We start from the raw sequence: 11,685 nt of genomic DNA, 5'->3' as shown, positions 1-11,685 counted from the left end.
GTGGTGTTGGACCAGCAGTGGGTGTAGTCTAGGTGCTGGGAGGCGTTGGGTGGTGTTGGTGTTGGACCAGCAGTGGGTGTAGTCTAGGTGCTGGGAGGCGTTGGGTGGTGTTGGTGGAGGACCAGCAGTGGGTGTAGTCTAGGTGCTGGGAGGCGTTGGGTGGTGTTGGTGGAGGACCAGCAGTGGGTGTAGTCTAGGTGCTGGGAGGCGTTGGGTGGTGTTGGTGGAGGACCAGCAGTGGGTGTAGTCTAGGGGCTGGGAGGTGTTGGGTGGTGTTGGACCAGCAGTGGGTGTAGTCTAGGGGCTGGGAGGCGTTGGGTGGTGTTGGTGGAGGACCAGCAGTGGGTGTAGTCTAGGTGCTGGGAGGCGTTGGGTGGTGTTGGACCAGCAGTGGGTGTAGTCTAGGTGCTGGGAGGCGTTGGGTGGTGTTGGTGGAGGACCAGCAGTGGGTGTAGTCTAGGTGCTGGGAGGTGTTGGGTGGTGTTGGTGGAGGACCAGCAGTGGGTGTAGTCTAGGTGCTGGGAGGCGTTGGGTGGTGTTGGACCAGCAGTGGGTGTAGTCTAGGTGCTGGGAGGTGTTGGGTGGTGTTGGACCAGCAGTGGGTGTAGTCTAGGTGCTGGGAGGCGTTGGGTGGTGTTGGTGGAGGACCAGCAGTGGGTGTAGTCTAGGTGCTGGGAGGCGTTGGGTGGTGTTGGTGGAGGACCAGCAGTGGGTGTAGTCTAGGTGCTGGGAGGCGTTGGGTGGTGTTGGTGGAGGACCAGCAGTGGGTGTAGTCTAGGTGCTGGGAGGTGTTGGGTGGTGTTGGTGGAGGACCAGCAGTGGGTGTAGTCTAGGGGCTGGGAGGTGTTGGGTGGTGTTGGACCAGCAGTGGGTGTAGTCTAGGGGCTGGGAGGCGTTGGGTGGTGTTGGTGGAGGACCAGCAGTGGGTGTAGTCTAGGTGCTGGGAGGCGTTGGGGTGGGGGGGGTCCCTCTAGTTGTGAGGGTGGTTGAAGGCCAGGTGTGATAGTAGAGGGGGGAGGAAAACCTGGGGTTAGGTTAAGGGAAAGAGGTGGGAGGGCCAGGAGAGAGGGGATAACGGGAGTGTAGTGGGTAACAGGGAGTGTAGTGTGGTGATGGAGGATGAAGTCAGTCGCCTGCCGTAGCCTGGTGGGCCCGCCTGAGGGCTCTGTCATAAGCCTCATTGTTGAAAGGCCCTAAACCAGTGCTGAGATCCAGTAGGATCCCAGCATAGTGTTCTTTAGAGCAGTCAGGTTCTGGTTCATCCACTTTGTGGTGTTATCTTTTGTTTTATTTAGGACCGTGTCGTTTGGAGCAGCTGGCTTGATGAATGAAGTCAGGTGAGCTACCTTTTGAGCCATCCCTATCGGAGGGGAGCCTCTTGTGGTTGCTTCTTCAAGAATCTCCCTGTGATGAATAGCTTGTAATAATTTGAGGTAAACTTTTATTGAACTCAGATCTAAATTGCTTGTTGTGTTTCTTTCTACAGGGTTAACAGCTAGTAGAGGAGGCCTACGTGGTGTGGCGTGGCCTGAAGCCAACACTCTGAAGCCATTATGGTAAGAGTTATCCATGGTTTGATGGGAGTGCATTCATTAAGGAATAGAGAAAGGGCCACACTTGGTTAATTTAAAAGAGATGAGGGAGGGGGGTAAGATAGAGGGAGGGGGGTTTTAGGTGGTGTTTGTGGGACAGCCCACAGTTAGACTGAATTGGTGTTATGAGTTCATAAGATGCATTTTAGAGATGCGTACGTTCTTGCCATCCAGGTTTAGGATGGATGTAATTTGTAAGTTCATGTTTAAGTTAAAGTAATGGATTGAAAATGTGTTTTGAGGAAGAAGAGGTTTAGGAAAAAGCTACTTTTAGTTAATACAGGCCCACAAGAAAGTCAGTTCCTACATTAGAATTGCACATGGATACCGAAGAAGAAATGGGGATAATAAGATAATGTGTTTACAGGTTGCAAAGACAAAGACAGTGAAAAGACTCTTATGATGCAACGAAATGAGGAAATGTGATGGGATTTGAGTGAATAGTATGAGTGAAAGTGTGAGATCCTATGTGATTATACATAAGGTCAAAGGTCACGCCTATTCCAGTCAAGACAAGCTGCCAGTGAACACAGCGGAGTGAATAGATGGTTGTCCTAGTGCACAATGACTTCCACTGTTTAACACATAACATTAGCGTGAGATATCTGTAATGTGAAATCTGTCATCAGATATGTCTTGAATAATGGACTCTAACCTGTAAGTAATCAAATTGTTACAACAGAATGGACTGAAACCGGAAATGTCGGGACGACATTTAGTTAAGCAGGGGAGAGTGTGGTATACCCCCCATTTTTGCATTTTGTATAGTCCCTTTTCATGATTCTGTGACTTATGTACGATGGAGTTACATGTTTTGGCCAATAGATGGCACTATTAGACCTCTGAATAATTCAGTTGCATGACGATTATGAACAAAGGAAGAAGTTGTTACTGCGAGTGAAGGAAGGAAGCAGTCGCATTCTCGAAGTGAATGAACCAAAAACTCTTACATCGCTTTAACAATGTGTGTGTGTGTGTGTGTGTGTGTGTGTGTGTGTGTGTGTGTGTGTGTGTGTGTGTGTGTGTGTGTGTGTGTGTGTGTGTGTGTGTGTGTGTGTGTGTGTGTGTGTGTGTGTGTGTTGGCCCTTTCTAAATACCTGCCAGTAAAGTTTGTTCCAAGATGAACCCAATCCAATCCAGCCCAACAAGATGCCTCATTGAAGTGACATTGTTCCGCCTCGAGCAGCAGGACACCTGTACAGTGATGTGATGGAACAGCAGCCAATAGGAGGTTAGTCTGAGAGGAGGGTAAACTGGTCCAACTGGTTGGTTCACAGGATAATTTCCTTGTTACCGAGTCGGACGGTTTGGTAATGCTTACTTCATTACAGCAGTGAGAAGACCCAGGTAATTTACTCCACTCTGATCCAGGATTCATCATACATTTCTGTAACTTATCGATCATATCAATAGGAAAGGTACTATTTTACTATCATCAGGTATGGGTTGAAATCGTTAGTGAATATGTTGAGTACTCTCACCAGTCACTGTTCACTGCTGTTACTCAAAACAAAACTACTGATTGGCTACTACCTCTATTTTACCATTGTTATACATTATAAATGATTTAACTTTATTTAACAATGGTTTTCTAGGAATGGCCTCTGCGACATCGTGGTCTGAGGAGGACTTCTCCTGTTCCATCTGTCTGGATGTGTTCAACAGCCCAGTTACCACACCATGTGGACACAACTTCTGCAGAACCTGTATTACAGTGTTCTGGGATGACATGGTCCAGTACAAATGTCCTGTCTGCAACGAGCTGTTCCACACAAGACCTGTTTTACGGGTTAATACCTTCATATTAGGGATGGTTGATCAGTTTAGAAGTTCTGTACGAGTCAAAGAGCAGCCTTGCGTTGAACCCGGAGAAGTTCCTTGTGACGTCTGTACTGGGACCCAGCTGAAGGCAGTGAAGTCCTGCCTGGTGTGTTATACCTCTTACTGCCAGACCCACCTGGAGCCACATCAGAGAGTCTCCCGTCTGAAGACACATCAGCTGGTCGACCCTTTGGACAGTCTGGAAGACAGGATGTGTAAGAAACACGGCCGACTCCTGGAGCTCTTCTGTCAGACTGACCAGGTGTGTGCGTGTGTGTTGTGCACAATGACAGACCACAAGTCACATCCTGTTGTACCTCTGAAGGAGGAATATGAAGTGAAGACGGCCCAGCTGGGGAAGATAGAGGCTGAAGTTCAGCAGATGATCAAGGAGAGACAACGAAAGATTAAAGACATCATAGACACGGTGGACCACAGCAAAGCAGACGCAGACAGAGAGATAGCCGATGGTGTGCAGGTCCTCACTGCTCTGAGGCGCTCTGTTGAAAAGTGTCTGGATGATCACAACAAAACGGTTCAAGAGAAACTGAAATCCACAGAGAAAGAAGCTGAAGGCCTCATCAAAGAGCTGCAGCAGGAAATAAAAGATCTGACCAATAGAAGCTCAGAGGTGAAGCAGTTCTCCCAAACTGAAGACCACCTCCACCTCCTCCAGACCTTCAGATCCCTGAAGGATCCTCCACCCACCAGGGACTGGACCACGGTGGAGGTCCGTCCTCCATCATACGTTGGGACCTTGAGGAGAGCCCTGGATCAGCTGGAGGAGACACTGAACATGGAGGTGAAGAAGGTGCCTGACCTGAGATCAGCTCTACACAAGTGTAAGTGTCTGTTTGGTTTGATTTATGGCTGTCAAATGTACATTCAATATTAAAATATTCTTCAAATATAAAGAAATATTTTACATTCAAACTAAATTCAACATGTCAGATGTTTTCCCCTTAAGATATGAGTGCCACCGTGTAAAATAAGGTTGAGAAGATAACCTTACATTAAAAAATGTAATGCAAAGAAACCCATAGCATGCTTACACACTGACATCCATGTGGCCCGTCGGCCTCCTCGGGAACGGGACTCGGCTGCAGCGGTCCGTCCTGGGAGCGTATCCCGGTCCGGTCCTCGGTCCTACACTGGACCCACTGGTCCCCGGCGCCCTCTGGGGGAGAAGGGTGGTAGATCCCCTGCACCACCGGTCCCCTGGGCTTCAGGGCCGCTGTGTCGGGCCGGGTTACCACAATGTGTTCAAAACGTTGTTGTTGATACATTCATAGCATTGTTGTTAATACATTTATAATATTGTGGTTACTACATTCATAATATTGTTGTTGATGTTTTCATAATATTGTTGTTGATGACCGGTGACCGGGTTAGGGGCCGGTGAGGGGGAGGGGAAGGGGTGAGAGAGAGGGGGCTGAGGGGGAGGACTATGGGGGAGGGCGAGGGGGGATGACCGGGCTGAGGGGGTGGGGGGGTGAAGGGGCTGAGGGGGGGTGACCGGGTTAGGGGCCGGTGAGGGGGAGGTGAAGGGGTGAGAGAGAGGGGGCTGAGGGGGAGGACTAGGGGGGAGGGGGAGGGGGAGGGGGGATGACCGGGCTGAGGGGGAGGGGGGGTGAAGGGGCTGAGGGGGAGGGGGGATGACCGGGCTGAGGGGGAGGGGGGGTGAAGGGGCTGAGGGGGAGGGGGGGGACCGGGCGGAGGGGGGGGGGGGGGGGGGGGGGGGGGGGGGGAGGGAGGTGACGGGGCTGAGGGGGAGGACTAGGGGTGAGGGGGAGGGGGAGGGAGGTGACCGGGCTGAGGGGGGGGGGGGGGGGGGGGGGAGGGGGGGGGCTGAGGGGGAGGACTAGGGGTGAGGGGGAAGGAGGTGACCGGGCTGAGGGGGGAGGAGTGTGGGGGTGGGGGGATGAAGGGGCTGAGGGGGAGGACTAGGTGTGAGGGGGGGGGGGTGGGGGGGGGAAGGGGCTGAGGGGGGGGGACCGGGTTAGGGGCCGGTGAGGGGGAGGTGAAGGGGTGAGAGAGAGGGGGCTGAGGGGGAGGGGGCTGAGGGGGAGGACTAGGGGGGAGGGGGGGTGACGGGACTGAGGGGGAGGGGGAGGGGGGGTGACGGGGCTGAGGGGGGGCTGAGGGTGAGGACTAGGGGTGAGGGAGGGGGGGGGGACCGGGCTGAGGGGGGAGGAGTGTGGGGGTGGGGGGGTGAAGGGGCTGAGGGGAAGGGGAAGGGGGGGTGACGGGGGTGAGGGGGAGGGGCTGATGGGGAGGGGGGGGGGGGAGGAGAGGGGGGTTGGTGAGGGGGGGGGCTGATGGGGAGGGGGGGGGGGATGAGAGGGGGGTTGGTGAGGGGGGGGGCTGATGGGGAGGGGGCTGAAGAAGAAGAGAAAGCGATCACAAAAAGAAAGAGAATAAAAAGAAGAAGAGCAGCCTGGATCCAAGGAGAGATGTTTGTTGTTGATGTTTTCATAATATTGCTGTTGATGTTTTCATAACGTTATTGTTGAGGTGTGTGTATCTATGTATGTGTACATATGTATATGCATGTATGTGTTCATATCTATGTATATGTACACAGAGCGCAGGAGAACAGTACTAGTGATGATGATGATGATGATGAGGATGAAGAGCGGTTCAGCAGCTCATCATGTCTGGTTCTCCCTCAGATGCCTGTGACCTCACACTGGACCCCAACACGGCCCACAGACACCTCTCTCTGTCTGAGGACAACAGGAAGGTGACGCGGGTTGGAGTGGACCAGTCGTATCCGGATCACCCAGACAGATTTGACTCCTGGCCCCAGGTGTTGGGTAGAGAGGCTCTGACTGGCCGCTGTTACTGGGAGGTAGAGTGGGGAGGAGGGGTTGAGATAGGAGTGACATACAGAGGAATCACAAGGAGAGGAGGGGGTGGTGACAGCATGCTTGCAGGGAACAACAAGTCCTGGACTCTTGATTGTTATGATGGTCGTTACTCTGCCTGGTACAACGGTATAAAGACAGTCCTCCCTCTCCTCCCCGCTGGCTCCACCAGAATAGGAGTGTATCTGGACCGGCCTGCTGGCTCTCTGTCCTTCTACAGAGTGTCCCCAGGTGGAGGAGGGTCCTCAGACACACTGACACACCTCCACACCTTCTGGTCCTCCTTCACCCAGGAGGACCTCCTCCCGGGGGTGAGGGTAGGGTGGGGGTCCTCAGCCTCTCTGTGTAGTCGGTTTTTCTCCTGTTTGTCTGATCCCTGATGGCGGCGGACCATTAGGGTCCTCAGCGTCTCGGGCGTCGGGTGTAGAAAAACAAAGTGGGGTCCGGGCCACCAGATCAGGGGACACAAAAAATACACACACACACACACACACACACACACACACACACATGAAGGGTGGGCTGGGAGGGTGAGGGGGGGTGACGAGGGGGGGGTGAGGGTGATCGGGTGGGGGTGAGGGGGGGGGTGTGATGGAGGGAGGACGAGGGGGGCGACGAGGGGGGGTGAGGGTGATGGGGTGGGGGTGTGATGGAGGGAGGGTGAGGGGGGGTGATGAGGGGGGGTGAGGGTGATGGGGTGGGGGTGCGGGGGGGAAGGGTGAAGGAGGGGGCTGATGGGGGGGTGTCATGGAGGGAGGGTGACTAATGCCGCGTTTCCACTGCAGGGTGCGGTACGGATCGGATCGCCTCAGTCCGGTAGGGAGGGGGCGGTATAGCCCAGCTCAGTTCCGAGGTCGCGTTTCCACCGCCGACAGTACCCTTTGTGGTAGGCCGGATGTTGATCGCCGCGGCAGCTACGTAAACATCATAAACAACGTCTACCTCCCCAAGAATGCAGACGAACGTCTCCACTTCCTTGTTCGCCCAAGCAAGCGTTTTACGCGACATGTTAATTGTAAAGAATAATACCTCGAGGCTACTGTTTGTTTGTTTTTATCCCCACATCGCCCGGAAGTGATGATTGGGGTATGATGATGAGGGGGTATTTAGCTAGAATTTCCCGGGACCCTTTCAGGCGTCTCGTCTCGTTTTCAGTACCCCAACGGTGGAGTACTGAAAACGAGGCCTAAATGGGTACAGCTAAGTCCGCGTCACGCCCACTTTTGGCGGTGGAAACGCAACCCGTGCGGAACGTTGGGTCCGTATGGGTCTTATCCGTTCCGCACCCTGCAGTGGAAACGCGGCATAAGCATCTCTGTGTCGGTTGTAGACACACAAACACACACACACACATACACACATACACACACACAAACATGAAGGGTGCGTGAGGTGGGCTGGGGGAGGGAGGGGGAGTGAGTGTGAGGGGGGTGAGGTTCAGAGGAGGGTGGGGATTGAGGGGGAGGGGGATGAGGTTGACGGGGGGTAAGGGGGAGGGGGGGGGGTGAGGTTTGGTGGGGGTCTGAGGGCGGGGGAAGGGGGGCGGGGGAGGGGGGTGAGGCTGAGGGGGGGTAATCACTGCTCCCCGGTTGTCCCAGGTCTTACCGTTTTCCTCGAAACACACAAAAGATGGAACTATGCACACAATTCTGAAAACTTGAAGCTCATGATTCAACTACAAGACTCTATTCCATTGTTTTCACGCATAAAGAAATTCTAAATCACATTTTTGCCAAACTCAAAGCACAAATCTCCTCATTGAGCCCACTTGGTTCACCTGGAGACCACTGGCCTTCAGAACGCCACGCCCAATTACCAATTGGTCTCACTCACTGTACAGACTGATGTACATGTACATCTGTTTCACCTCATTTATATTCTTCTTTATATTTTTTATTGGCCTACAAAAAGCTTTTTTTGCAGTCAGTTCAGCTGAACATTTACTGTATTACAGTAACCAATAAATATTTGCTTTGTTACCTTTTTGTACTTGTGCACTGATTTCATCAACACATCCCCCGAAAGACAGTCTAAACATTTTCTTACCGTAGTGTTTTTCATTGTACTTCAGTGCAATTACTGCACTGTGAGTTTTGCCAAAATAGGTAACATTGGTGTATTTTCTGAACTCCAACAATGTTGCAGTATCAACTATAGGTGTACAGTACGACTCTGTGGGATTGTGAGTTTAACCCATTGGAGCTCATTGGATAGACAAATATGCATTGTTTCCTATACTGCTACGATTGTGTCGATGCAATATTTATATTCTGCTCCTCCTCCTCCACCTCCTCCTCCTCCTCCTCCTGCTCCCCCTCCTCCTTCTCCTCCTGCTCCTCTTCCTCCTCCTGCTCCTCCTGCTCCTCCTCCTCCTCCTGCCCCTCCTCTTCCTCCTGCTCCTCCTCCTCCTCCTTCTGCTCCTGCCCCTCCTCCTCCTCCTCCTGCCCTTCTTCCTCCTCCTGCTCCTCCTTCTCCTCCTCCTGCCCTTCTTCCTCCTCCTGCTCCTCCTCCTCCTCTACCTCCTGCTGCTCCTCCTCCTCCTCCTCCTCTTCTTCCTCTTCCTCTTCCTCTTCCTCCTCCTCCTCCTCCTCCTGCTCTCTCTGTCTAATTATGTCATTACCTTACACACAAATGGCGACGACGTGCTAATGACTCATGGCCACTGCGGAGGTTGATCCAGTTGAAGATAAGTCAGTTCAAACTGATCAACCCTGTCTCATCAAAATTACGTTCCCAGAGAACTATTCGGCATTCTCAAGTGATTACGTTTTATTGAACGTATCGCAAATACGTTCGGTCTCAGCCTATTTTTTGCCATTTATTTACTTCTAGGATTATGTTTGCTTGAAACGTATCCCAGATATGTTGAATGTCAACGTATAGCACATTATTGTCATTAAGGCATATTTCCCTTTCGGGGAACGTTTCATTTAACGTATTTAGTCTGAAACACGTGTCTTGGCCGTGAATACGTTTTATTGAACAACCAACAAGGTTATAAAATACATAAATTCCTTGTTATATAGCCTACAATACATGAATTATAATTATTTGACAACTTCCCATCACTGCCAGTACGGCGAAGGTGACGGTGATGCAGGGTTGCGAGCTTCACGGGTTGTTTTAAAAACGGATTTGCGGGTGTAAACCTCAAAGGCGCGGGTCAAGGTTTTCTTGGGTATTTCAAAACTGTAACGTACTGGCTCTAGGTACGCCACATAGAAGGGGAGACCACGCAAATTTCAATCATAATAAGGACATTTATTAAACAACTAGACAACAACGGCTGCCAACGGCTGCCAGATCATTAACCTTATATAAGTGAGGTGTAAGTCAGTGTAATGGAAGAACTCAAGATGTGGTGTGGATCAGTATAGGAGCATTCTACTAAACACAGCAGACGCCAAAACCTGCAAGGAGGAGAGAGCCCCCCCATGTTGGATCCGTATAGCCTTTTATCCTCCAGCCAATCACACGCCCCTGAGCAGAGACAAGGAGAACACCAATAATCCAATCTGCCCGTGGGCGGGGTTAGCGGGGCCGTCACAAGCCTACCTGGCCCCGCCCCCCTTCTGCCTCCACCACAGACCGGGCCCTCATCATGGTTTTTATCCTCTTCCCCTAGCCCCCATCCTAACCTCTCCCTCACCTGACCCTGACCTTAACCCCGCCCCCCCTGGCCCTAAACATAACCTCTCCCACCCCCCACCCTAACCCCAACCCCCTCCCTTACCTAGCCCTCACCCTAACCCCACCCCCTCTGGCCCTAAACATAACCCCTCCCACCCCTTATCCTAACCCTAACCTCCTCCCTCACCTGACCCTAACCCTAACCCGGGTCCCCCCCTGACCCTAAACATAACCCCTCCCACCCCTGACCCCAACCCCCCTCCCCCATCTGATCCCCATCCCAGACCCCCCATTTTCTTTTTTTCATACCACATGTGTGTGTTTTTACTCTGCCCCCCCCCCCCCCCCCCCCCGCCCCAGCCCCAGGGCCCCCCCTCCGTCCCCCTATTTTTTATTTTTCATATATATATGTATATTATTATTAATAACAATATTATATTAATATGATCTTCCACTGCACCCACTGTTATTATTTGGTATTTTTTGTTATATGCCCCGTGCCCCCCTTCCCTGTCATCCTTTTATTTACTTATTCCTCATCCCCCACTCACCTGCTGCCCCTCTTCCTTTAATATATCTTTAATGCATTAAAGTGTAATTCCGGCGCAAATTGAACCCAGGATCTTTGTTTTGGCATTAAAACCCATCAAATAAGCCTTCCAGATACCTTTTTCATTGAAAATCGAGTATTATAGTTTGCCGGGCGCAATGTTTGGCGTCCATGTTGTTGACTTGGGGCATAGTGTTTCGCTTCTAAATCCGCATTTTTGAACCACTAAATAGCACCAAACCTCTGCAGTAGCATGACTAGGGTCCCTACACATAAAACGAAGCACAAACAACATAGTTTGCAAACCCGGAGTTTATTTTAAAAGACAGTTTAACAAGCATTGCCGGTAGGTCCGTGTTTACAGGAAGTCCACACAAGTCGATTGCCGAATGCGCCGGAGTTCAGTTCAAGGAGGAAAGTTTTGGAATTTATAATTTTTATAATTTATATTTATAAATAATATATAGCAAGTGTTGACACGTAAATTAAAGGAATTGCATATGTAAGTTACAGTTACAAAATAATTGTTCGCTACAATCAAGCATGGCACGTTGTTGACGGAAGACGCACTGCACATGTGATTGACGCATAGAGTGAAGGACAGCTCAAGCACCGGAGAAGACGACCCATCCACAGCTTGAAGAGAGATGGTTCGTGTTGGTGTTTTCCCCGGCTGCGGAAAAAAAATGAAAAGTTACACTCCAGAAACTTTCCATAGACTGCCATTGCGGTACAATGACCGATCTCTGGTAGACCAGTGGCTTATTGTTCTGAATATGGACATTGAGACGCCAATCAAGACGCTAATGCAGAAGGATCACCGTGTCTGCAGTGCTCATTTTGATAAGGACGACTTCATCATTCCCAAAAGAGCTGCTGACCCGAAGAACCCACAAGGAGTTTCATTGAAGAGGAATGCAATCCCTCGGGTGCGGCAAGTGGCTACGGATAGGCTTGAGGTAAAGTTGTTTGCTTATTTTTCGTGTTATATGATTGTTCACAATTGGTGTGGGGGAGCATGCGTCACGAAACAAAGTTATAAGCCCTAACTTCATTCGAGGAAGTGAAAGATGATCTTGTGAGTTGTCCAGGTAGGCTAACCTCGATTTATTGTTTATAACGATTTGTGGTGGGAATTTCCGGACAACGTCAATCGTTTTCTGTGTCAACCGTGTAGAATAAAGTCATCAGAACGTTTAACAATTGCGGTCATATTTTAGTAAAA

The 11,685-nt window shown here is 51.2% G+C and overlaps 1 protein-coding gene across 1 annotated transcript; it reads left to right on the top strand.

Annotated features, from left to right (window-relative positions):
• Positions 1 to 2,633: 2,633 nt before the first annotated feature.
• LOC115539091 (E3 ubiquitin/ISG15 ligase TRIM25-like) lies at positions 2,634 to 9,657 on the top strand. Its single transcript, XM_030350292.1, has 4 exons — positions 2,634 to 2,823; positions 3,188 to 4,255; positions 6,086 to 6,124; positions 9,653 to 9,657. Exons 1-4 carry the CDS (start codon positions 2,802 to 2,804, stop codon positions 9,655 to 9,657), a joined length of 1,134 nt encoding a protein of 377 aa, XP_030206152.1. The 5' UTR covers positions 2,634 to 2,801.
• Positions 9,658 to 11,685: the final 2,028 nt, after the last annotated feature.

Source organism: Gadus morhua, unplaced genomic scaffold (genome assembly GCF_902167405.1).
Source record: "Gadus morhua unplaced genomic scaffold, gadMor3.0, whole genome shotgun sequence".
NCBI lineage: Eukaryota > Metazoa > Chordata > Actinopteri > Gadiformes > Gadidae > Gadus > Gadus morhua.
The sequence above is the reverse complement of the archived record's forward strand: the minus strand, read 5'-3'. Positions and strand labels throughout refer to the sequence as shown.

Bases quoted from the DNA above. Each gene is read 5' to 3' on its own strand.
- LOC115539091 (XM_030350292.1), top strand. From the start codon at position 2,802: ATGGAACAGCAGCCAATAGGAG. The intron at 2,824-3,187 runs GTTAGTCTGAGA...ATGGTTTTCTAG, and splicing joins GGAACAGCAGCCAATAGGAG to GAATGGCCTCTGCGACATCG. The intron at 4,256-6,085 runs GTAAGTGTCTGT...GTTCTCCCTCAG, and splicing joins GAGATCAGCTCTACACAAGT to ATGCCTGTGACCTCACACTG.